Source organism: Sinohyriopsis cumingii, chromosome 2, assembly GCF_028554795.1.
Source record: "Sinohyriopsis cumingii isolate HCF-2022 chromosome 2, ASM2855479v2, whole genome shotgun sequence".
Lineage (NCBI taxonomy): Eukaryota > Metazoa > Mollusca > Bivalvia > Unionida > Unionidae > Sinohyriopsis > Sinohyriopsis cumingii.
Window position 1 is genome coordinate 92,838,670 of NC_142962.1, and position 27,395 is coordinate 92,866,064.

The 27,395-nt window shown below is 37.2% G+C and overlaps 1 protein-coding gene across 1 annotated transcript in view; it reads left to right on the plus strand.

The window, feature by feature from the left end:
* Positions 1-349: 349 nt before the first annotated feature.
* LOC149805375 (sorting nexin-6-like) overlaps positions 350-27,395 on the plus strand; it is a 54,909-nt gene continuing 27,863 nt past the window's right edge. The window contains exons 1-7 of the mRNA XM_089949780.1: positions 350-431; positions 523-570; positions 4,371-4,475; positions 13,768-13,878; positions 16,244-16,365; positions 17,612-17,735; positions 26,196-26,291. Coding sequence (XP_089805906.1) covers positions 426-431; positions 523-570; positions 4,371-4,475; positions 13,768-13,878; positions 16,244-16,365; positions 17,612-17,735; positions 26,196-26,291 — 612 coding nt within the window. The 5' untranslated portion in view covers positions 350-425. The remainder of the gene's footprint in view (positions 432-522; positions 571-4,370; positions 4,476-13,767; positions 13,879-16,243; positions 16,366-17,611; positions 17,736-26,195; positions 26,292-27,395) is intronic.

The window sequence follows — 27,395 nt, forward strand, 5'->3', positions numbered from 1 at the left end:
ACCGTCTTTGTCAATCCTTGTTTAATAATAGCCAAAGTGTCCCAATGACAGATCTATTTATACATTCAAAGTATGATCAGTAGAATTGTCCTCCAAACTGGGAATACTACAAATAACAGTACTGGTTGGAGACCAATTCTCGCCACTTTTTCCTGGTTTTTTTTTTTTTTAAATCATCCACCACCGACATGAACTTGCTCCTTGGAAGTAGAATACATAAAAGCAGGGCATTTAACAATTTTTTTCATCGTGTTAAATGTGAAATCAGCAACATTAACGGTTACGTGGGAACCGTTAATTAAAACGGTGTTGGTGTATAGTCTCGCAAAAATAGCCGATTATTCCGATTAGTGGATAGTCTGGCCAGTAGTTCGTATGCTGACTAACTAGCTTTACTTCTTAGTCACGTGATAACAGTTGCAGCCATGATGGTGGGTGTACTTCCTATATCCTGTAACCATATAGCTTGTTTTTCTGTATCATATTTCTGTAATACATCGAGCTTTGTGTTCTCTTTTGCAGGACGGATTGGAAGAGAGTCCCGACCTCATGGAGGAGGAGCAGGGCAAGGTAGGTGTTGCAAATCTCTCGACCGACTATAGTATTACTATTAGCAGTCCTACGTACCCAAGACTTGGAACCGAACATTAGCACTTGGTGTCTAATTCAGTAATGCTACTTTCCAGTGGCTTACTTGTAACCATCGTAGGTTTAAATTTGAACGGTTTGTATAGCTTCTCAGATGTCATATGCTTGTCTTGCAGTGAACCAGCAATAATTTGTGATGGTTGGGAGTGGGGGGTGGGCAGTTCCAACGACGTAAGATGTATTACATTTTTGTTTTGGTGCTACACCAAAACATAAATAGCAGGTAATACGTCTTACATTGTAGGAATAGTGGGTAGGGTGTGGTGTGGGATAGTTTAATATCACTGGGGCTCTTATAATTACTTGCAATTTGCTTATGCACATGTGCTATACATGTATCACTAACAAGGGATTTTACTTCTACATTATCGAGCGACCTATTTACAAATTAACACAGCTATTTCAAGCTTCACTTCACGTATAATAAATTTGGTACCATTGTTTAGCTCAAGCATTCAACTTTTTATACCCATACAAAGTTTGACTTACTGCCACACTGTTACGAATGTCAAATATATTCCCCAGACCATTTTCCCACACTACTAGTACTGGTTAACATGGTCTTGATCATGACTGCTTGATACCGATGTGTGATGAGCTCAGTAGAAAACTACCCTGTCATTGGTCAACCAAAAATGACATGTTGTGATTACTGATAAACTGATTTTCAGTCAGTGAGAATGGGGTAGTATTCCATTCAGGCAGTTGTACTTGGATATTAAGTGGGCATGAACATGTTAATCATTATTATGGGAAAATGTTCTGGTATTCAATAACAGCATTGATTCTTAAATAGATTGTGTGAGGAAGTATATCCCCTTGTTAGTATATATATATATATATATATATATATATATATATATATATATATATATATATATACACACACACAAAGTGTGACCCTGCTATATCGCACTCTGTTATAACACAAATTTAGATATAACACGGTTACGGTGTGGCTCCCAAAATTTTATATACATGTGTTTTTCTCACACATGAAAAAAAATTCTTTCTGAAAAGTACGCAGAAATACCCATAAAAAGATTATTATCATTTTGGGGAAGAGATCGCTCATGAATTATACAAGACGTTTGTGGAGTGACTCCTGCAATTTTATATGCATTTTTCTTGTACACAAAAAAATATTTTCTTCTTTAAAGTACGAAAAATAAAATGTAAAATGTTTATTATAGGATTGCATAGGGCTTCGCCAGTGTCGCAAACAATGACTTTATTTTCCTTATTGGCGGCAAAATATAACATCTAGTGATTTTTTGTATTGGCAACATTGTTGTCTGTTTAAACTTGTATATACAGCCATTGTTTTGGAGTGGAGAAATTCAGAGGCCCCATGAAAGGAAGCGACAAACCTGATATAAAATGCAATGAAATTTATCTACTGTTACATAAACAATTCCTTTGACCATATAGACAAACCATCTTAACCCTTTACCTCATACAAGCGTCTTTGGACGTATCTACTCCATTCACTTGGAAGCGCCTTTTGATGCCTGCTGTAAACATAGCCATTTTGAGCTGGTTTTCGTTGCGCCACCTTCAGGGACCCCCCCCCCATTAGATACTACATTCATTTCTGCGAATGACAATTACATCAGATCATGTGGTCGCTGTTTATGCACATGTAGATATCTTCTATTTAAAGTAACTGGGTCGTAATCTCCACTCTCCAAAATTGTGGTCACGGATTTCATTCAGTACTTACGAAGTTGTCGCGATTAGAATCACAACTATGCAAGATTAAATAACTTAGGTAAAGGCTCTGATATTGATGTAGACAGCAATTAATTTTTATAAATTATCAAATTTAGATGACTTAGTGATGTAGACGCAGACGAAAAACATTTCGAGTATGGGAAATTGCAGCTTCGGTTGGTCATGCGGCCTCACTGACATGACGGTGAACGAGTTCTCTCAAGATCTTAAAGCACATACAAAATTCTTCTGTGAAAAATAATTACACAGTTATAACAGTCGGAATTTACTCTTAAATTTTTCCACATATAATGTGTACCAAAAATGTAAAATGGTTACAATTGCTGTTAAACGTAACATACACTACATTGCTTAACAATTCACAGGCAGGCTATGCATATGCAGTTGGCTAGGTAACGTGTTTTATTTATAGTGCACTGCACTTTGTCACTATGCTCTATGAGGTAAAGGGTTAACAGTGCATTGTTTTATCATAATCTGCTTATGTTGACATCGAGCGTGAGTACTGTATATTGTGATATATATGCTTTTTGTTGTTGACATTTCTGGTAGTGGAGATCAACCAGATAAGGCATTATCTCGTATTCTATCTCTTGTCAGATATTTGGTCGCTTGTTAGTAATTAATATATTTACATAGACTGACATTTGTGTATGGATGGTATGTAAAATTCCTCTTCTTTCTACTCATAATTAAATCCTTCAGAACACACAACAGTTTTTGTATGAATCCTTGTCATCAGACCAGAACACTTGCATGTGTACCGTCCATTGACTCTTTGTTAAATTTTTGACGCACCGGTGGAAGGTAGCATCACTCTGCTACCACAAATGTAAAAAAAATAATCTTGTTGGTAACTACAAACGAGAGCAAATTATTTTTTTTAAATGTACCCATTTTCTGGATGGAATTACTTGTATTGTGGATTCAATGTATGTGATGAAGTTCGCAGGTGAGTACACAGTGTTGATACTCTATTCATGCTATAAATAAGATTTGTATATATAAACAGTATACACATATGTGTACCAATCTGTGGTTCTCTAAATGAAGTAAATTATATATGCCTTATCTGTTTTCACTACAGGTGTATTTCCCATTTAAGATGGTAACTGTGCCAATGAAGCATGTATTTTACCGCCCACATTTATTTCTCTTCCCCACCCCCTTAATTTTTTTTGCGTACAAGCATAATTTTCTTTAGCTAACTGACCTGGTCGCTTGTAACACAGTTGGGTTCTATGGCTCCCAACTACTGTGTTATAGCGGGTCACAGTGTATGCATACAGGTAAATTATAAGTATCTATACAAACCCCTGTGCAAGATGTGCATCTTTAGCGGTATTGGTAGAGAAGTGTGGTCAAAACTCATTAAAATCATATTTTGCTTATTTGCTTTTTATTTCTTATTTGAAGAGAACTTTCAGTCATACTTTGTATTAATGGTGTTATATTATTGCTGAGAACATTTTGTTTGTTTCTACAAAACAGATTCATTCAAGTGATTGGTCTCGGGCCATAGTGGGCCTCTTGTTGATATTTTTGAATGCAAGCAAGATTGGCATCACATGGAGTTGCAAATATGCATGCCTGCTTATAAACCCTATTTGTGTGTTTAATTTTTTTTCCTTTAATTCTGTATTGGTTAACAGCTGACACCTTGGTGACCTGATTCTGTATTGGCTAACAGCTGACACCTTGGTGATCTAATTCTGTATTGGCTAACAGCTGATACCTTGGTGACCTGATTCTGTATTGGCTAACAGCTGGCACCTTGGTGACCTGAGATTATTTTAACAAAAAAGCCTCCACATGCTGCTTATACCAGTAGTAGTCAGTAATTTTGTGTTGCACCAGTTAGTTGACCAGTCAGGTGTGCTTTCTCTGGATTTCAGGTGAATTTGCACACAAAATAAATGGCTGATATTCCTTCTGAAATTAATATAATACATGCCTTGATAATAAAATCTTTGTTTTCTGTTTTGCAGAGCAGATCAGATACTGTAGATCTTAACACAGACACCTCACTACAGGTTGATATCTCTGATGCTCTGAGCGAGAGGGACAAAGTAAAATTCACTGTACACACCAAGGTAACGTCCATTATGTCGGCAAAGACCATATTGTAAACTTTTGATTATTCATGTAGTATAATCTTGCCACTATTTGACTTCACATTATTTCTTCTTGCAAAACTAGTCCCTTTGTTTGAGTTTGTGACTTGTTGTTGTTGTTGTTATAGGGTTTAACACCATTTTTCAGCACAAGATAGGCTATACATGGCGGCCAATATTAATGGTGGAGGAAGAACCCAGGAAAACCCTGGAAAGAACCACCGACCCGCGAGAAGCTACTGGCAAGCTTTCTCACATATCCACACTGGCCGAGCCCTAGACTCGAACCCAAGCAGACAGAGGCGAGATGGCAGTGATCCGTAACGGAGAGCGCTTTAGACCACTCGGCCACTCGGGGCCCCGAGTTTGTGACTGCGTCACATATCTATTTTCCTTTCAGATATGACAGTTATTGTATTGAATAAAGACCTAATAATGTTTCCTTCCTGAAATATTCTCAGCATGTTTTTTTATTTTTTTATGTTTTTCTAATTTCATGGTGTTTGTTTTTTGTAATAATATTATTATATGTTTTTTATCTTATAGGTGTTGTCTGATGTTGTAAAGCGCTTAGAGCTTCTAAAGATTAGGCACTATACAAAGTCATTATTATTATTATTATTATTTGAAAGACTTGCAATGACAAGTTAAAGGCTGGGTATAGGTTGAGGACTGACTTTTCAGGATCACAGTGCTGTCAATGGCCTTTGCCAATATTATAAATCATGATTTTTTCTTATTGGCAACAAAATGTACTTTATGGCTGTTTAAACTTGTTTATACAATCTTGGGTTTGGGGTGTTGAAATTCAAAGGCACCATGAAAGGAAGCTGCAAAATTGGATATAAAATGCCGTGGGAGCTATCTTTTGTTACATAAACAAAATCCTTTGTTCATATTGAAAAATGTGTCTAAACAGCATGTTTTTGCACCATATTCCGATTATGCAGTCACCTGGCCTGGGTACTGTATGCTCTGATACATTCTGATAGTCATGCTTCCGGATTAGCTACAATCGATTAACCTCCTAAGGCAACAATATAAACAGCTGCAATTGACCAAGTGACTTTTTTGGTGACTGAAACTACAAAGAAAACTAATTACCTTTGAAGCACTGATTGTTCTCTATAAATACTTAGCAAATGGAAACAAAATAGGTCTCAATCAATGCTTTACTACAGTTATTTGATGTTACTGCTGCAATAACAAACCAGCACTTGTTAGGTCATGCAAAGTTTGCATTTAGCGGTGACTTTAATAATACATGCGCCCTTCATCAAAGCATGCCGACTACAATCTTTGATATAAATAAAGCACCTTTCACCAGAGGAATTCAGCACCAAACTTAAATTAAAGCAATGGAATCAGACTGATTGTTTCATTTTCCAAAGTGATTTATTGTGTATTGAAAGTTTTGTCTTTGCAAGAAAATGTCTAGGCTTGCAATCACTACCTGTGCTGCATAAAACACAAATTAAATTTCAAATCTTTTGAAACCATATATATTAGGTCGCAAAGGTGTTTGTTAAACTTTCATTTTGTTCACATGTTTTCATTTCCTTATTAACAGCCTCATCCCCTTGGTAGCCTTGGCAACATGATAGTCTCCAGCTGACCAAAATCTAGGCAATGTACATGTGGCATGTAAACAACTATAAAGCCACATGCTACTGGCAACGATATTTCATTGAATTGTTTAATGACACATGTTTGTTGACAGTGGGATATAGATCAAAGGAGGACTAACATTTTTTTTACATAGTTATTTGTGCTTTCTAAGGTAATGTGAATGATATATAAAGTTTCTAGCATGTGATCATTACTCAATTTTTCATGTACAGTACTTTACAGATTATGGATTCTGGTACACAGTTGTAAGTTGTCAAAACAGATGTGTATTTCAGTTTAGTTTTGTCTTCAATTAATCATACAAATTACACTTAAGTTGACAATATTACCTTGGTAACAGGGGTATCGAGATAAACAGGTAGTATTGTATTATGAAAATGGTGACATTTATGGAAAATTGGCTACAAAATGTTGAGGTTGTTGATTTTTGTTTTGCAACAACTTTAATAACTCATTCGGCCCTGGAGGTTTTTGTCGTTTTCGCCTAAATGCGAGTAGGAAAGACATTTTGGGAGCTATTTCTAAATACATCCTAACACATTGACTTTCAACTGATTTTCCATTAGCCTAATGCCTAGATGTATTAGAAACATTGTTTTCCATTGGTTATTTTGCTTGCGTATGAGCAGAAGGTAAAAGTTGGAGTTCTTTTTCTTTTTTTTTTCCTTAATGGACCCATCATTTACGTATGGAGACCACTATTTATTCCAAACACCCACCTTATCCTAGTTTTTGCAAAGGTTCACCTGTCTGTGTGCAGCTCAGACCAGTCTGCCTTAGATCTGAGGCCAAAAGGTCTAAAATCCAAACACAAAATCAGATTCCGACCACAAGCAAATTTTGTGTGGAAAAAAAACGGGTTAAAAAAATTAGGTTTTTCACTCTGTATTTTGTAGTACAACTAGAACATCCAGATTATTTGGCATCAATGTAGAGCTATATACATTTTTTGTAATGCCACCCGCTTTGGTGTATCATAAATGACCTTGATGCTGCAAAGCTCAGAAGTAGGGTACAGCCTTTTCACATCTACAGGCGGGATTGGGGTTAAACGAGTTAATGCCAACACCGTCTGTGGGATGGGGGCATATTTCCTTGGTAATTTTTTCGTGGGGAAGATTTCATGTTATACTGGTATGTTACAAATTTGTGAACAGGAGGCACCTGACAGTGCATTTCTGCCACTTACAGTTAAATAAATCTTGTTTGGGGCTTTAGCACCAATGTGAATTGGAAGTGTCATATACAACACATGCTACAGACGGTCTGGTTGGTCCTTTTATTCAACACTGCTGCCAAGATTTACCTTCAAGGCCAACAGAAGGGTTGCTTTAGATAGGTTCCTTTCCAACAACCAGGGTATTCATTTTTATGTATTTGGACATTTTGAACTCAAATTTTTCTATGCTCAGTTTTAATCCATCAAATTAAAAAATCATTACACAAATTCTGGAACACTTGCAAATTATCATATATGGTATTTAGACAGATATAGCCAATATTTTAGGATTTATTTTATGTTGGAGTAATAAAAATTCCACTTCATAAAATCAAGTGATTATCATATGACAACTGTTCTTAATTTCTTTTGTGGCAAGTACAGTACTGCATATGAGTTTTTTTCTTGTGAGACTGGCTGATAGAAATTAGTAGATGCATATAGTTTTGACAAAGAAAACAGAATATCAGAGAAACAGATTCTTGGAACATGATGTTTTATTGGGCCAAAAACAATAAAATAATAGAACACTATTAACTTAATGCATATGGTGTAAAAATGTAAAAATCAGTAATGCAGTGGCAACTTCAGTAACACTTGTAAAGTTCAACATAATTTAATAAATACAGTGGGCTGTTGATGTTTCAGACAGGAAACTTGTGACAAAAACTTTATTAGGGTAATTGAAGACTGTCCAAAGTTAAGGACTTAGATCCAAGACCTGTTTTGGATAAATTTTGTTGTGGTTTGTTTAAGAAAAAAGTTAATGTAGCGTGGTGTTTTGCTTTAAGATGAAGTGAAAAAAATGAATGGCATATGATCAGTTGTTTCTTATTCCATTGTCTTGGAAAATTGATTGATTTGAAATGGAATTAAGGTAATTGAAAAATTAATATACCAAAGAAACTGTAATCACTTTCTTTATTTTTCATTATTATAATACTGTTTCACAATCAATGAGCATTTTATCAATCTGGTGACATATTTGTGAACAATATTACACTCATTGCAAAGGGGGAAAAGGTATTGTTATTGGGACTGCAATTGTCAGAGTTTGGCACTGCAACATTTGTTTTAAATGGAGCAGTCCTGGACTGCAACTTTCACAATCTTTTGAAGAAACCTGGTTGATGGAACCCTGGTGTGGTTGCATTGAGGTTCTGAAATTTTGGGCATAATTTTATAATGTACTCTTTAGTGAAAGTTTTTGGGGCATGTTTTGTTGTCTCTCTCTTCTAATGATAATTGTTTTTCCAGTGCATTGTGTTTGTAATCAGAGTCAAGAAAATTCGAGTGAGGTTATTTTTTAAAACACACTTAAACAGGTTGAAACAATGATCAGCATCATGCATGCAATTATAAACTGCTCACCTTCATGAATTGAAGAATTAGCAAAACCAAGAGCAGAGCATTATACATAATGTCTCAGTGTTACTACCAGATGATTTGTGTTAGTTCTTTCTCAAAAAGTGTGTTGTATGGAATATAAACCCAACACTTTTTTGAAACACTATGCAGGTTTTCAACTTGGAGAAAGCAAGTCTTATTTTTAAAATATCTGCATTTGAGGTGCATGGTTTTACTGGCATACCTGTTTCCCATGATAATATTTTCTGGTGTTGTGTACCATGGTAATTTTTCATTGTACTGGTACTTCTTTCACTAAGGAATATGCTGAAGATGCCATGTAATCTTGTTCAAATTAAATGATATTAACTGTATGTTTTGATTTTTCAGGACAGAATAAATTAAAAAATTATCATTTACAGACTACACCACTCCCTCGATAACTTGCGAACCCACTTGTAACACGGTGTCAGGCGTGGATCCCATTTTTTAAGCCTGAAAATACCCCAAACATGTATCCCTGTTTGTTGAACTTGAAGTAAATCGCGATCAAAATTGGTAACGGAAACTTTGATGTATCACTCGTTTTATAGTTTAAAACGGTAGATAGGACCTTCCTAGTACACCGCAATTAAGTATATGTAAGGAAATTTTGATCAATGAAAATGTCACTTACGCCGAGTGGAGGCAGTACTTTAATAAATAAATACAAATTAAATAATTTTTTTATCAATTGAAATTTGTGTTCTAGTTAGTTCCTTTTAAGTGTAGTTGTCATAAATGCAGTATGTCCTCTTGTAATTAAACGTAAAATGAGTCAATCTACCGCAACAGCCATGTCCGCGAGCGTTTCTCTGAGAACCTGATAACTGACTTGCAGAAGTATTGGTTGTATTGTTGCACTGAATTAAAAGCTGGCCTCCTTTGTATTATCATGTTAATTATGTCTTTTAAATAAAGAAAGGAGGTGGAATAAAAGAAAAGTTAAAAGACACAAAAATTGGACTAACTTAAAATCTAGTGGTCTCGTTTGTATGTCACATGAACTCACTTCATTTGATCAATCGAACACTGTAATAAACCTTATTGTGTATGTAACAGAAATTACCTTAAATTGACCGACTCTTTCATAACTGTGATCAAAGATAACAAGGTAGCCAAGTGAAATGAATACTTTGTAAAATATAGAGCTTGATTTCACAGATACGGATCATTGTGGGCAAGCGACTTTCAGAGAATTCTTGAACTGGCATTTAGAGATATCCTCAGGGATGATAAGAAATTTCATTATTAATTCCATTGAAATCACGACATTAACATTGTACTAATTGAACAATAAAAAATTGAGTTTCGACTTTGATGTGTCACAAAATAAATGTCGCATGTTTTTGAGGAAAAAAAAGGAATCTTGTTTGGTGGTGTATCAACAGTTAGTCTAGTTCCCAAATTATGGACTACCAATTTGGCAAGTTTCTATTAAACACCACTACGGGAACCAGACTCATCGAGGAAACAAAAAGCAGTGACATAATACAGATTTTTCGCATACATGTGATGGTTGTTCAAACCATTTGGAACGATCTTTCATATGTTGGATATTTTGAGAGAAATAAATGTTATTTAAACAGAATAATGAACAGCTTCATTAGAAAAAGCGCATTATTAAAAATTATTATCGACGTTATTGTAAAATGAGGATTCAGTCATTAAACAGCCCAGTTCCCTAATGCTGCTCCCCACCCCACGGTTTTCTCGATGTCAAAGCAATTTTTTTCAAGTTTTGGAGGTCCCTCGGTAACTCGCACCTTGCTTATGGTGCGGTCTATGTTTGTGGACCCCGTTGTGTGCAAGTTATCGAGGGAGAGGTGTACTTGTATTTTTCACAAATTAATCATAAATATGACAAATATAATTCTGTTTATGATCCTCTAATCACATGTTTGATGTGTGTCACTAATGCCAGCATGGATAGAGAATTATACTAACATTTTTAGCAAAGTTGTACACAATTTCTTAGGTACAGTAAGTATTCTCTCATTTGTTGAGTATGTGTTTTATGTTTACTGGTCCTCTCTGATTAAATATCTTGCCCAAGTGTTGGCATCCCACTCAAATTTTACCTGCCTATTATGTCAGTGGTATAGCTTATCAATTACATTACAGCTTATGGAAGATTTAACATTAACGTATCTAATACATCTATTCTTAGGTACTGAACATTTAAAATTTTTGGAGGGGTGGGTTGCAATTTTCTTTTTGAGCTGACAGATTTTATTCTGATTTGAGATAATCTTTTTTTTTGTTGTTTTCTTTAAATAATATCATTGACATAAGATATGGTGTTATTTTGGTATACATCAGAGCAAAATAATTTTTGGCTATTGATAGATGGAAATTAAGAAAAACCTGTCAGAACTTTTCCCTACAACATGAAATTTTTCATCTCTAATATAATTGAGGTATACCATGGTATATATTATGGTATGTTCTGAAATACTGTGGTATAAATTTATTTGAGGTATACTGCTCTGATCTACATCATTGGGTGTAATCAGTACCATGTTCAGTCTTCAAGTCAGAAACCTAGTGAAATTGAACTGGGCTAGCAGGATGGGATTTCGTGGTATGATATTTTAGTCAAATGTTTAGTGCAAAGAAAGTGTTCTTACATGTTCTAGTAATTGGCATAGAATAGATGTGCAATTTTAAGATATAAATAAATGGTTGTGTTAAAAAATTTTATCAGACCAGCCATCATTAACAAGAGAATTGTGAAACTTGGCAGTGTTATCCAAGCACTTGTTACAGTACATCCTATTGGCCTAATAGTATATCTGCCTCATAGCAGGTTCAGCCATAAACCTTTAGCTTGTTTAAAGCTTTCTTAGTGTTACAGCATTAAAAAGGTATTGTCATCAGCTTTTTTCATGCTTTACAATGAGTCTGTGTAGATCTGTTCTATTTTAGGATGGTGTTGCATCATTCTGTTATATTTACTGTGCCATGCTGTTTTCCTTTAAGTGCCAGGCCTTTTCCCTGACAACTGTCCCTTTTTTGAGTTGCAGTTCATGTTTTGCTAACCAATATAGTTTGATTTAGTTTATTGAGTCGTAAGCAGCAGTACATATGTGCCCAAAGTTTAGGCTATTAATTTTGTCTGCTGATAATGCACAAAGGTAATGGTAATGCATAAAGGAGTTTTGTGTATTTGAACTGCTTACAACAGTATTGTCACTGACCAAGCATTTCTCTCAAGGTTTTTTTACAAGGCACCAAACTAGGCCATTCATTCCCTATATAACATCTTTACTTTGTCATGAAGTTGTTCATTTCATAGTGCAATGTCTTTTTCCATTGTGCCTTTTTGAAGTTGCAAAATGCCTCATTTTGCTTGAAGGGAATGTAAAAAGTCATGTATATACTTGATTTAATTTCAGTTTTAATACTGATGATCACAAGCAGCAATATGCAGTACACACTTTGTAGTGGTGATGCATAAAGAAAGCATTTGTTTATTGTAACTGAACTACTCACCGTAGTATGTACATTCAAGGGATATTGTTTTCACACACAGCTGAGTAGATATGATAAAGGGGATTATCTTCTCCAGAATGAATTGTCTTCTTATAAGTTTCTAACTGATTATTGCTCCAAATTAAAGTTATTAGTTGAATAGAAAATGCCTACTGACATTTTATCTGTAGACTTTGTTCTTGAAAGGATGAAAGAAGAAATGTGTACACTACTGACTATTTATAGCATATGCCTAATGAACTAGTAAATATACTGACTATTTATAGCATATGCCTAATGAACTAGTAAATATACTGACTATTGCATATGCCTAATGTACTAGTAAATATACAGACTAGTTATAGCATATGCCTAATGAACTAGTAAATATACTGACTATTTATAGCATATGCCTAATGAACTAGTAAATATACTGACTAGTTATAGCATATGCCTAATGAACTAGTAAATATACTGACTATTTATAGCATATGCCTAATGAACTAGTAAATATACTGACTATTTATAGCATATGCCTAATGAACTAGTAAATATACAGACTAGTTATAGCATATGCCTAATGAACTAGTAAATATACAGATCCTGCCCTTCAAAATTAAGTCATTGGTCATCTTTGGAATTTGAAGTGTGGATGCAAAAAGAAGACGTATAAGGTCTAGTAAAATTAAGCAAATTCTTGCCTGTCAGCTACATTACCGCTGGTAAGATTTGACATTGGTACATGTATTTAGCCATGCATTAAATTTCTTGTCAAAGCATTATGGTCAATCAAACATGGATCAAAAAGAGAAGAAAACGACACAGTATAAGAACATATAAAGGATTTTGTCCAACAGCTTTCTGGGTGGGATACTTGTGAAACATTGCATTTTTAATGGTGTAGGTCAATTACTCTCATAATTTCCTTATTTAATAATGACAAGAACAAATCACTTTGAAAGAAGTTGCCCTTTTGAAATTAAGATACAATGTAACACTGCCCTTTTTTGCAGATAATTATAATGACCTTTTTTTTTTTATTCTGGAGGAAACACTGTTTTCAAATTGCCAGTGCCATATTTGTTTCCAGATCAAGAAAACTTCTCCCTTAGGAAGAAATTTCCCATGATACATTCGCTGACTTTCTCAAAAATTCTTGTTTTTAGAGATTATGGTTGATTTACACTGACACGTTTGTTGCTTTTGATCACTTTTGAATTATATAAAAGACTCACATTTTAGTAATAAAAAATGAATAATTCTTATCTTCAGTAAGTCAGGATTATCAAGTCTTACTTCATTGACCTATGTATGACATGATGCTAATTTTAGTACCATTTTTACTGTATATAACACATGTTTAGCTGCAAATAACATACAGCCAGCTTTGATCTGGTCTAATGTTCAGGTCAGCAGATTAGTACTAGAACAAACTGTTGTGTTAACCCTGTGGCAGATCTGCTGGTGTATTGTGTGATGAGATATCTGGGTTTATGCTAGTTGCATTTGGGCACATTATATGGATAAATACAGTAAATTCATGTCTGAGTTATTTTATTTCAGACCACCCTTTCTCAGTTTAAGAAGTCAGATTTTTCTGTTGTGCGGCAGCATGAGGAGTTTATCTGGCTTCATGACAGATATGTGGAAAATGAAGATTATGCTGGTATTATTGTAAGTGCCAGGATTTTGAAGTACAACCCTATCATATTCATTTTGGTATCATTGTAATTTGTTGTTCTGGTATGGGAACCTATTTATTATAGTTATTGGCTCCAGATGTCAGATCAAAAGAACAAAAAAGAAGGTATAATTTGCTTTTTACACAATTTTGAAATTAATTTATTATTGATAGTAAGAGTGGTTAATTAGCACATCATCTTGAGTGTTGATAATATAAAGGTGATCTAGGAAATCTTAATCTTTCATAATAAGGTGAATTAGCAGATCCTAATCTTTGATAGTAACATTAATTACCACAGTGTTTTGATCCCTGATAATATACAATACCCTCAATAACTCGTGCCTAGATAACTTGCAAACCTGCTTGAAATGTAGGGTCAGGCATGGATCCCATTTTTTGAAACTAGAAAATGCCAAAAGAATTGGCCCCTTTTGTTGAACATAACAGTTACAGTTGAAATTGGTAAAGAAACAGTGATATATTGCTTGTTTTATCTTTGAAAATGGTCGTTAATACCCATAACTGTAAACATGAAATTAACAGCTTTTATTAGGAAGTCATATATTTTGTTAAGTTTTCTCTGTAAATATCAATATTCAATGACAGCTTCTCAAACTTTGGTACACCAACCAGTGGTGGTTAGTGAGCTGCATTAGATGGTACATGGAAAGGTTACAGAACAATCAAGAACTTGAACTTTGTTGAGTGACTACTAATATTAAAATATAAGCTATGTGTTTTTATTTGTATTTTTCTTTAAGCATTATTATGCAAAGTGCTTTACAGTATTTAGGTAACAGTAAGATCAACATTAGGAGATATTATTAAGTGGTCCACTAAGACCTTTTATAGTCGTTAAGAGGTCTGCCTTACCATTGTTCAAGTGGTCTAAAAAAAAGTTTGAGAATCGCTGTTATGCAAACATTTAGTAAATGAAAATGTTGTTAATGCCTACAGGAGGCAACACTTTAATAAATTGATATGACTCTGTTGCATAAATTAAATAACAGAGAAGAGCTAAAACCAACAGGTTTTGTAAAATTCAACAAATATTTTATTTCCCTGTAATATAAAGTGAAAAGTTAAATAGTTTTGTGAATTAAACTCCAAATAATCCTAAAAGTACTCTGTTGCTTAATGGAATTGTCCATTCTAGAAGATTCTGAGGTCAAAATCAGGACTATCTTTTAACTCAAATTCAGATAAGCATGTTTACATTAATAATGATTTGAATATTTAATCCATACTCTTCGAGAAATATTAGCTATGTATTGTGTTGTTTACAAAGTAAATGTCCCTGGTTAGGTACATGGTGAACATGATTTTGAAGGTCCGGCACAAAATACAAATGCATATAACATGTAATCATTAAGAAAAACCAAGAAATAGTACAGATTATATATACATAACAAAATAAATACCAATTTAGTTTTATCAAGTAAAATTCATATTTTATTTTATTAGGCTCAGTGTAATCATTATAAAATACAATGTACCCTCTTGAATTCAGATGTGAAAAATGTAAATCTACCATCACAGCAATGTCCACAAGTATTTCTGTGAAAACCTAATTAAGTGGAGACTTTTGATATATGACTCACAGGTGCTTGACGCAAGCTTAATGTTGAGAGAGAAAAAACCAATAATCTAAAGGATCTGACTTGCAGAAATATTTTGTTGTATAGGTGCACTCAGTTAAAAGCAGACATGGTTTGTATTATATATCCAGTCAGCTAAAGGGGTGGAATAAAAGAAAGACTAAAAGGCATGCAACTCCCATTTGCATAATAGCTATTGGTAATGGTCATTTGTCAGGTCAAACCATTTTAGTTGATCATTCGAACAGTGGTATAATTTATGTAAGTAAGTTACCTAAACTACCTTAAATAGCCTATTCATTCGCAAATGTGATGAAAGATAGCTAGTCAACCAAGCAATGTGAGTACTTGTCAAAAAAAATCTTTGTTTCACAAATATGGTTCATTATATAAAAACCTCCAAAGCTCCAGATTTTATAATGAACTTAAACTTCCTAATGAGAAGTTTCACTATTACGTGCAGTAAAATCAAGGAACCAATATTCTGCTAATGGAACAGAAAAAAAGGAACCCAGTTTTGATGTTTGCAATAGTTTTACAAAATATATATTCATATTTTTTCAAGAAGAAAACAAGATCTTGTTTCATTTGTTTAGCACAACTTGATCATTGATAATAAATGTGGTTAATTTCAAAGAATAACAGAAAAATTGTATAATTGACATTAATTTTGAGTAATATTTGTAAACAAATAAGTCTTTGATACATTTATGTTCATGTAGATGCTTGATTGAATCAGTATTATTACTAATTGTAGATTCCCCCCGCCCCTCCCCGCCCAGATTTTGATGCCTCGCGTGAGAAGTTGCAGCGGCTGGGAGAAGGGGAGGGAACAATGACCAAAGAGGAGTTTGGTAAAATGAAACAAGAATTAGAAGCGTAAGTTTAGTTATATTTCAAGAAAAATCTTGATATTGAAAAGTGATTGGGTTGCTCTTTGCAAGGCAAGTTTCAGGTAGTGCTAGATATACATACCTATTGCAAGAGCTGTTAGTGATCCTAGTTGTATGAGGTAGCTTTCCACAAGCACTGCTTGTAAAGTTTGTTTTATTCGCATAAGCAGTTTCTAATTTTAACTTACAAGCAGAGTATATGAGTATTGGATAAACTGTTAATTTGTCTTGAATTTTTTTTGTCTGATGTGCAGTTAGGAGAAACATGGTAGCTGATTAGTGCAAATGTCTCATGGTTTTTTGTATATTGCTATGATACATGGTAAATATTATTCTCATCACTGGAAGCTGCATATTTCAACAACTTAGCTCCTGCAATTTTTGTTAGTATTAATGCCTATTTTGTGTTGTAGCAATGTATGAATGCAATCTCATCAGCACAACTAGTTCTGCAGTTTTTGATGGACTACCATGGAAGTTGGTAAATATTACATTCATCACCAGAAGATGCATATAGCGACAAATGACTTTGCTTTGACAGTTTTTGTTTTGTCCAGCAGCTGAAAGCATTGTAAAACATAACTTGTGAATGCAACTTGTCTTTCATTTTTTGTTGTGTTGGGATTGTTGTGTTTCTTGGTACATAGTATGGTCATGATTTAAAGATGCACATATTGACCAAAAAAAATTGTACCCTTGAATTTTGTGACAAATATTGCACATTTTGACTCATCAGTGGGATGCAGTATTTGACAGATTTTTTTAAATACAAGTATTCTTGCAACTTTTACTGTGAAAGTTAATATATGGACTTGAGAATATCTACCATATATATCAATCTTTCCTCTTAGAATGAGTGGTCAGAACCCCACATATCACCATTTGTATTGTAATGTAAATTGTGTTTTTAGATGGATGCTGGGATTTTAATGTGTGTAAGCTGTATGTTGAAGGTTGAGATTACTATCTGCATCATTGTTCTAATGGAAGGATCTCTTGGAAAATGTATATTTTTGAGTGCTTTGACTTGTAAGTCTATCAGTTGCAAGTGAAATTCATTGCTCCTAAGAGTTGATTTGACCTTCATTTCTGCAGAACAAAATGTCCCCAAAAATGTTGCAAATAGTATGTTGTTTTAGAACTGATCTGTTTATGTAAACATGGATAGCCATGTCAGCCTGTGTGCTACATTTGAATTACAAGTACTTTGTATTACTAACTTTAATTTCCAGGGAATATCTTGCAACTTTCAAGAAGACCGTTGCAATGCATGAAGTTTTCCTGCAAAGGTTGGCAGCTCACCCCGTCTTGCGGCACGATATGAACTTTGAAGTGTTCTTAGAATATGAGCAGGATGTAAGTTCAGTCACAGTTTGTCCTTTTCAGTCATTAGATTAAGAAGTATAGGACAAAAATATGCATGGAAAATTTTATGTACCTGCACTAAAGCATCAAAAATCTGCATTGTCTGTATTATTCTAATGCAAAATTGAGAATAGCAAGAAGAATGTGTTTTCACAATTATACTGTTCCTTTATTTCTCCTTCAAATACGTTCCCCGATCACATTAACGTTAGGGATATAAGCCTGCTACCTCTCGAATCCAGCCCTACTAAAAGACGAAAATTTTCGTCTTTTCGGTCTATCTTATATAGACCAAAGGGCAATAACTCTTGCCCCTTACCTCCCCTTGCCACCGCCAGGTGTCACTAGTTTTTAAGCTTCGCTTGTACGGATAACACGTACATTATACCTCCAAACAATCCAAGCCATCTTAGCGTTAAATTGGACCATCCGAAGTTAAATTTGGATTTATTGCGTTGGACAATCATTCTTCTACAGGTTGTATACATTATTTTAACAATTTTTTTCAAAATTTAGTGACTTTGTCACCCTTACGGATTTCGTTTACTGAAGACCATGTTACACATGCTATCGCGGAACTCGTGTTGTCAATTAAGAGTTAACGCGACACTGACTAATTTCGCTTACTCCGTTAGTGACGGTTGTGGTATCGAATTAATAACATGCTGAATTGCTAATTTGTGCTTTGTTTTTTTTTCTTGTGTCGTTTCAGTAGAAATGTCAACCAAATGCATGAAATGCAAAAAGTTCAAAGCAAAAGAAGACAACCATGACTCTTGTATTGTATGTACCAAGTGTACATCATCTATACCATGCAGCGTGTGTAATACTTGGACAGAGCAAACGTGGGCTGATGTAGTGCAGAAGGCAGCAAAAGGGAGGGATAGACGGAATAAGTCGAAGAAAGATAGCATTGATGTCCTCAGTATACATCCGAAGACAGTCTCCATTGCGAGCCTTGTGGGGGACGTTGGGGTCTCCCCTCCACCTAAAGTTTGTCATTTGCAACCGTCAGCCACAGTAACATCAGCGGCAATGGAGGAAAATAATGTTGACAGGGTACAACAGTCCAACTTTGAACAGATGCGTCGTTTGGTCCAGGAAACGATGACGCAGCTATTGACATCAGGCCAGATATTACCCTTATTTCCCTTGCTCGCTTCCACTGCTTTTTCTGACTCTTTGTGGGAATGTTCCCCCAATTTTAGGCTGCCCAGTGGGCGTAAGTCCCCCCGCATGTCCGAGCATGGCCTTCGGGCCTGTAAGTCAGGACACATGGGGTTTTTATCGGATCCATATCTTTATACAACCTCTATGTCACCGGCCGTCCAACTGTCCCAACATGGGGACCCTATTGCTAAAACGGTCCGACCATACATGACTTGCGGGGATTTTAGTGATAAATCCGTCCGTCAAGCTGTACCACCGGCAACATACCATTACTATGGCGGAGATTTTAGTGAGAAATCTGTCCGTCCAGCCAGGCCATTGGAGCAGCCGGCACTGGTGATAGCAGGACCGTCGCCAACATTCAGACCGACCACAAGCCAGACAAACCAGCCACCAGGACCGGCCTTCCATATGTTCACGGCTTATCCACAAGGGAGAGTTAGTGACAGTGTTAATGATGACGGAATCGCGTCATCTATGCCACCTGGTATGCTCTATCCAGAAATGCAAGCTATTACAGAACACGACTCGGCACATAGTGAGGGTGACGAAACTCCTGCAAATCAGCCGTACACAGATCCAACCATGGAACGGACTGAGTTTGGCTTCAAGGCGGCAGTGGAAGAAATTTATAGGGTGTTGGCAACTTCAGAATGCCCTCCACCTCCTACCACCACTCAAGACTACAAAGTTAAGGCGTCTGTAGATCATGACGGGGAGGAAGAGACGCCGTCCTTCCGGCTCCTTCCCCAGTCGACAAAAATTAAGGAGATCAATGATCGTCTATCAGGACAAATAGGTGATCCGGGGAATGCTAAGGCGTTCTTTTCAGAAAGCCAAGTACCAGCGACATTCTCGTGTCGCTGGTACAAAACTCATTCAGACGCCTTCAGGACGGATCTTCTGGCCCTGGACAAAAATATGGCAGCAGTTGACAAGTCCGCTCCACTGTTTTGCAAAGTGGACAAAAATGTGTTCCATGCCACGTCAAAGCTAGTCCGGAACGTAGTCGCTACGTCTTCAATGTTAGATTTGGCTTCATTAGCCATTTTCCGACTCGCAGAAAAATCCGACAATGACCATGCTTGGGAAGCGACGGCCCGGATTGCTAGAGTTATTAACAAGGCAGCTCACCATTCCATGGCTAATGCGTTGACTGCTTCTGCCAACTTAGACCTGATACGACGTGACGCATGTCTGCGGTCCACGTCGCTCAAGCCCCATCATACTCTGGCTTTACGGATGACTCCGTTTGGGTCACCTTTACTCTTTGGAGGAAAAATTGAAGAAGTTCGGAAGCAGGCAGCTCAGGAACTGCACCTCCAACTCGCCGCCCAACCCTCGCAGGCGTTCAGAAAAAATCAGCCCCTGCCACAGCGGAGGGATGATTGGCGGACCAGGGACAAGGGATCCTTACAATCAAATGTGCAGTATAGATCCCAACCCAATGCCAGGAGACAACAGTCTAATCAAGCTAGGAGGCAACCATACAGAGGCGGTAAGAAACAAAGTTTCTCCGTCTTCAAGCCTCCTAACTCTAAAAATTGACATACCCTCTCCACCACCCGCGGACAGCCTACAGGACCACTGAACCACCTTTTTTCCTTAGAACAATTGGGTGATCCAGGTCATTTCGGAGGGACTTCGGATTTCATTTATCCAACCCCCTCCCCTGTCCTCCTCTCCCCTCTTCACGGACGTACCGTCCGATCGGGAGAAGGATACCTTTCTACAACAGGAGATACGGTCACTCATAGAAAAATGGGCGGTGGAGATTGTGAAAAAAACCACAATCGCCGGGGTTTTATTCCAGGCTGTTTCTTATCCAGAAGGCAAACGGCAAGTTGAGGCTGATCATCGACCTGAACCAATACATTTTACCACCGAAATTCAAGATGGAAACGGTGAGATCAATCCGTCTTTCCATCCGGCGGGACAAGTATGCCATCAGTCTAGATATGACCGACGCATATTTTCATGTTCCTATCCACCCCGCATCACGGAAATTTCTCCGATTCGCTTACCGCGACGCGGTTTATCAGTTCCAGGTCCTACCCTTTGGCCTCAACATCGGCCCTTGGGCTTTTACCAAGGTTATGGATTGCGTCGTCACCCTGTTCCGCTCGACTTCATCTACAGGGATGGCAGTGTACTTGGACGACATCCTCCAGAAACATATGGTAAGTTCTGTTCTGCTCAAAGGCAGAAACGATCTTTTAGCGCTTTTAGATCATCTAGGCTTTCTCGTGAACTGGAAAAAGTCCGACCTTTGTCCATCCCAGCGTTTTGTCCATCTGGGTATGGAGTTTCTCACCGATCTGAATCTGGTACGGCTTTCTCGCACTCGCATAATCCGGATCGTCGAACTCGTCGAGTCCGTTTCCAACAGGACGTGGGTTTCAGTGAGAGAATTCTTGCAACTCCTCAGATTATTCAATGCGGTGGCGGACTTGATCCCGCTTGGTCGTCCTTTTATGCGTCCCTTACAAATGACGTTACTGGCACAATGGCGCCTCTTTTCAAGTCCCCTCAATCAAACAATAATGATCATGCCTGAGATACGATCGTTCCTGCGTCAGTGGCACAACCCCGGTTGACTGTCCACAGGGATTCCTCTGGAGATGCCCCAAGCGGAGATAACGGTATGTACCGACGCCAGTACCTACAATTGGGGTGCCCACCTGTTGCCAGAATTCGCTACAGTCAGCGGCATGTGGGAGCCAGGGGAGAGGCCTCTCCACATCAACCTTTTAGAAATGAGGGCTGTCATCAATGCCTTTCATTTCTGGAAGGATCAACTCTCAGGAAAAACTGTACTCATTATGTCAGACAACTCTGTGGTGGTGACTTACCTCCTCAAACAAGGGGGCACCAAATTACCAGACCTGTGCATTCTGATCTGGCAGTTTCTACGTTGGTGCGACAACCTCCACATCAACGTACAAATCAGACACATTCCCGGCAGTCTCAATGTCTTGGCCGACATTCTATCAAGGAAAGGTCAAGTCATTCACACGGAATGGTCACTCCATCAATCAGTCTTTCTTCTGATTTGCACACTTTGGGGGCGTCCGATGATCGATCGTTTTGCGACAAGGTGGAATCGCAAGTTGCCCACCTTCGTCTCTCCGGTTCCAGACCCAGAGGCTTGGGCCGTGGACGCTCTGTCAATCAGCTGGGAGGGGTTGTGGGCATTCGCCTACCCTCCCACGGTTTTGGTACCGAAAATAATCCAGAGGTTAAGGGGTCAGAACTGTCAGATGATTCTGATTGCCCTTCTCAGATGGAACAAGTCCTGGGTCACCGATCTACTCAATCTAGCGATAGATCTACCGAGGAAGATTCCAACCAGCCCAAATCTTCTCAAACAACCGCAGTCACAGGTGTTCCACCCCTCTCCGGACCGTCTTCTTCTTCACGCTTGGCTCTTGTCTGGGCAGCCTTGCGAGACAAACAATTTAAACCTTCGATTGTGGAGAGAATCTCAAGAGCAAGAAGGCCCTCCACTCTGAAGGCTTACAAGGGAAAGTGGCGTGTTTTCAGGGACTCGTGCCATATCAATAACATCGTCCCTTAACTGTCTCAATCCCTCAACTGGCCGACTTTTTTCCCTGGCTTTTCGAGGAGAAACAGTTGGCCCCAAATTACTATCAAAGGCTACCGCTCCATGATATCAGACACATTCCGCCATCATGGTAGATGTGATATTGGGCATAACAGAGATCTATCAGATCTTTTAGCCAATTTTGATTTCAATCGACCAAAATCCCTCACCCTGTTTCCAAAATGGAATCTGTCCTGGGTTTTAACATGGCTCAATTCAGACAAAAATTTGAACCTTTAGCCCACACTTCGTTAAAGCTGCTATCATACAAAACATGTTTCTTGATAGCCTTAGCTTCAGCATGCAGGGTGAGTGAGTTACATGCCCTTTCCAGTGACCCGAACTTTCTTCAGTTCAGATCAGATGGTTCGGTGGTCCTCCTGACGCAACCAGGCTTTGTAGCCAAAAATAGGTTATCATCCATTGGCAATCAAAGAATCGTCATTAGCTCGGTCTCTTCCATAGATAAGTCAAGAGCAACAGTCATGCAAGATCCTGTTCGTGCACTCAAGCACTATTTAAAACGTACAGAGGTATGTCGGGACACACGTAAGCGCCTCTTTCTTCTGGTCAAAGCTGGTAAACGGGATATCACCCCTCAAGCCCTTGCTTCATGGCTGAAGTGGGTTATACGCTTAGCGTACTCTGAGGTCTCACAAGATCAGAGTCGCCTCATGAAGATTATGGCTCATGAGATTAGAGCAATCTCGGCGAGCCTGGCATTCAAACGCAATGTTTCGATCCGAGATATAATAGAAGCTGTTGGCTGGCATGCAGAGTCAACCTTCTCCAGTTTTTATCTCAGAGATTTGGCTTCTCAGAGGCAAACCTTGAATCTGGTAGGTCCAGTGTCAGCAGCCCAGATGACCACCAGACCCATTTAAAACAATCAGCACAGCCGATCAGCTTCACTGGATTCGCCAGTGAAATTTCTTAGGTAAGAAGATTTCAGTAACTATCTTCTTAACCGTATATAGGGGTCACATATCACGTGACTCTAGGCTGTGTTGCTGATGAAATTAGGAGAACGTTTTATCGTTCAAATGGGGAATCCAGCCATCATTCCCTAGAAGGTACCCGGGGTGGAGGTAGGATGCTCAGCATTCCCTCCTCCTATTACTTATTCTCCTAACGTTAATGTGATCGGGGAACGTATTTGAAGGAGAAAGCAAATTTTTAGTAAATTGTGTTTCTCCGAGAATACTTACCCGATCACATTACTTAAAAACCCTCCCAACCACCCCACTATGCGAGCATCCTCGTATAATATATATTGCTCAGCTTAAAAAACTAGTGACACCTGGCGGTGGCAAGGGGAGGTAAGGGGCAAGAGTTATTGCCCTTTGGTCTATATGAGATAGACCGAAAAGACAAATTTTCGTCTTTTAGTAGGGCTGGATTCGAGAGGTAGCAGGCTTATATCCCTAACGTTAATGTGATTGGGTAAGTATTCTCGGAGAAACACAATTTACTAAAAATTTGCTTTCTTCGGAGAAGTTATGCAATAATGTATTACAAGTACATCTAGTCAACACAGAGTTGATTAGATGATGTTCGAAGCTTAAAAAAATGATTGCCCTATCCAATGTAAAGTCAGACTAGAGTGGGTTGTGCTTGGATAGAGGATTAGTGCCAGATATCATCAGTCAAGTGAGATTGGAGTGGCTGCACTTTAATCAGAAATGTCATAGTTCTGAATTTGGTGTGAATGTCTTGAATTATCAGGCCTGTTCACGAATCATGTTACCATATAAGAAAAATCACACTTTTTTGTAAAACCACCCTCCCTCTCAGAAGAAACTTATGGAATTTGAAGCTGTAAGAGAGTATTCAAATCTTTTCTGATAAATTGTAATGTATTATCAGTCTCCTGCATATAACTTTAGTCAGTTTTGGTCATTTCCAGTATTTTCTGATAATTTGTGATGTAAGATCAGTTTTGGACACTTATAAAAATGGTAATTGCAGCTGCCTCACCTAGTACTCAGTATTAAGAGGTTAATGGTCTGCCTGGTGTCAGAATGAATGTGACTAGGTGAGATATGATGCTACATATCTACGGCTTGATGCCCCAGTGAATGATATCAATAAAAACTGCCACACTGCAGACATTGTAACAATATGACTACAGTTGTTGAGGCAGTGTTAAAAATCCAAAACATGTACACACACAGTTTCTGACATATGACATGCTATTATTCACAACAGTTTCAGTCCTACCCAGTCATTTCCGGTAATTCATGTCATATGATAGATTAGAACCATCATCCAGAACACTTCATTTCACATTATTGTGTTTTGTTTATGATTAATGTGTTATTTGGTTGTTTTTTTAAAAATTAGATTTCTACAACATTTGTTTCTATTTGTGAACTATAATCAGCAGTATTTCCATAAACTTATGTGTGTCTTGACTTTACAATGTCGGACAGTGATTGTAAGCCCACCCTGAGCAGGAAAATATTCATGTTACAGTATAGTAAAGACTATTCTAAGAATTGGTCTGCAGTTAATCGGTTCCACTGAGCAGCTTTTTCAAGTCAAGTCTATGACCTATGGATAATATCTCCATTGGCTGTTAAGTTAAACACTATTCCTGCCCCTGAAGACAGAAATGCACTGCTTTGCGAATGTGAGTTATTAAATTAGTGTACTCTGAACTGTCACAAGATTAGTTTACCACTGAAGATTTCAGTTCTTGAAATGCAGGCAACTTCAAAATAATGTCTCAATTCAGGACGTGGAGTAATTTGATTAGGTAATGTATTTGAAGGAGACAAATAATTTTGTGTGTAAATTATGTTTCTCTCATAATACTTACCCAATCACATTACAAATAATCCCTCCCACCCTTCCTCACAATACAAGTATCCTTTAAGTTTTCACTCAAAAATTGGTATATGTTGGTAAAATGGTAACAACATGGTGGGTAGTTGTCCTGTAAGAGTTGCTTCTTCTGCATATAATACCATATATAATTGTTCATAAGTTTACAAGTGAATACATTATGAACACATGAAATGAAGAGAGGTCTCTTTAGCAGCAAAGAGATTACAAAATTGCAAAGAAGTCAAAAAACAGCTGTTTAAGTAAATTGCAGACAAAAGAGTAATGTATGTGTCCATCTCCTACTCCTTTTATTGGTTTGACAATTTTGATATAATTTCAACTACTGATATCTTACTTGGGTTACAAACCTTTGAGTACGCATCAGTATATATGTCATGTCCATTATGATTTATATGTCCCACTATGCCATTGGTAGGTGTATGTAATATTACCCAAATCAATCAGTCTATATGCCCATCAGTTGTCACACCAAGTTAAGGTTTGCATCTAGGTCATTTAATGCACTGTGGTGGGGCAGCCATGTTCCATGAACAGATATCTAGTTTTGTCATATAATTTAGAACATGAATAAAATTTTAGTGAGTTTTTAAGTTATCCAGCTCAATTTGCAAAATTCAATGAGTTGCTAATATTTTGTGATCAGCAGTATTCCAGTTTGAACAGTTTCAGAAAGGTAAATAATTTGTGCTGACTTCTACTTTAATGTATGTCAGTCATAATGACAGTCTGTCAGTGTGGAATTGGGTGAATTCAGCCTTTGATGGGGAATGTGTTAGGTTTAAGATTAGACAATATATTAGTTTAATATTGAGATTGTTTCATTTCAGATGAGTGTGAGGGGGAAAAACAAGAAAGAAAAATTAGGTGGATTTTTCAAATCCCTTACAAAAACGGCAGATGAAGTATTATTATCAGGGCACAAGGTGAGTTGGATTTGAAATTTTGTCAGAAATTGTTCATTGAGTTACTGCTGTTTTCTGTGTTAAAAGGAAGTGAATATGTAAAAATGAATTATAACTGCAAGATGTAATGGTTACATTTATGTCTTTCATTGTATGTCCATGATTGGAACAGTTTTGAACTCCTTCAAAATGTCTGTTGTGGTCAGTAGGCGGCAGTGATTAGGTTCTAGTGACCATGGTCCAATTTTTAAGGTCATAGGATACTTTTGTCAAGCCTTGGCAGAAGCTTGACAAGTGGTCGCTTTGGCGTCAATGTGTCTATGTGCACATACATCTGCACCCTAGATTTATCTCGGTCTTAAAGGTTTTAGCTCACCTAGCAGAACTGAACAAAATTTGGTAGAAAGGAGACAAGCTTGAAGGCCTTTCATATTTAACAAATTAGCCATCAGGTATGGCCACAGTTACTCAAAATATTTAACCAGTATTGACAATATGCATCATCACATAGAGGACTTTCCATATTGTGTAAACAAGATTGCCATGAGATATAAAAGCTAGTGAAACCATTTTCTTAATACATGCAATTAACAACATTCGAAAAATTTTCTACAGAAAGAATCATAGTGACCCAGACTTCTTGTCCAACTACTCCTGCATTTGGCTGTTGGACAGATGTCAGCTAGGTTAGTGATCATAGGCCCACTTCAGCCTCCATTTCTTAATGAGTCTAAACAAAAAGGTGGTTTCTTATTCCCCTAGAAGTTAATCTTAGCTGTGAGGAAATATCTTGTCATGGAGCCTTTACATTTTAAGAATTTCTTTGTCACATGGTTACAACTATTTTGATTTGATAGGTTTTCCTTTCCATGAGTCAGTTATTATTGCCACAGGATCACTTAGCTTTCGATACTAGAAAAACTTAATGGAATAGCCTATTTATTGTCTGTTGCCTGTCTGTCTGTTAGCACCAGGTTGTTATCAGAGCTCCTCCTAACTTGCTTCAGGGATTGCCATTAACACACACATTCATCACAGCTTAGTCATCGATTTTGGCTTCCAAATCTTGAAAATCTTGTTATCACTGATGACTGGAAAATCATATTGACATGAGGTTTTGACTCC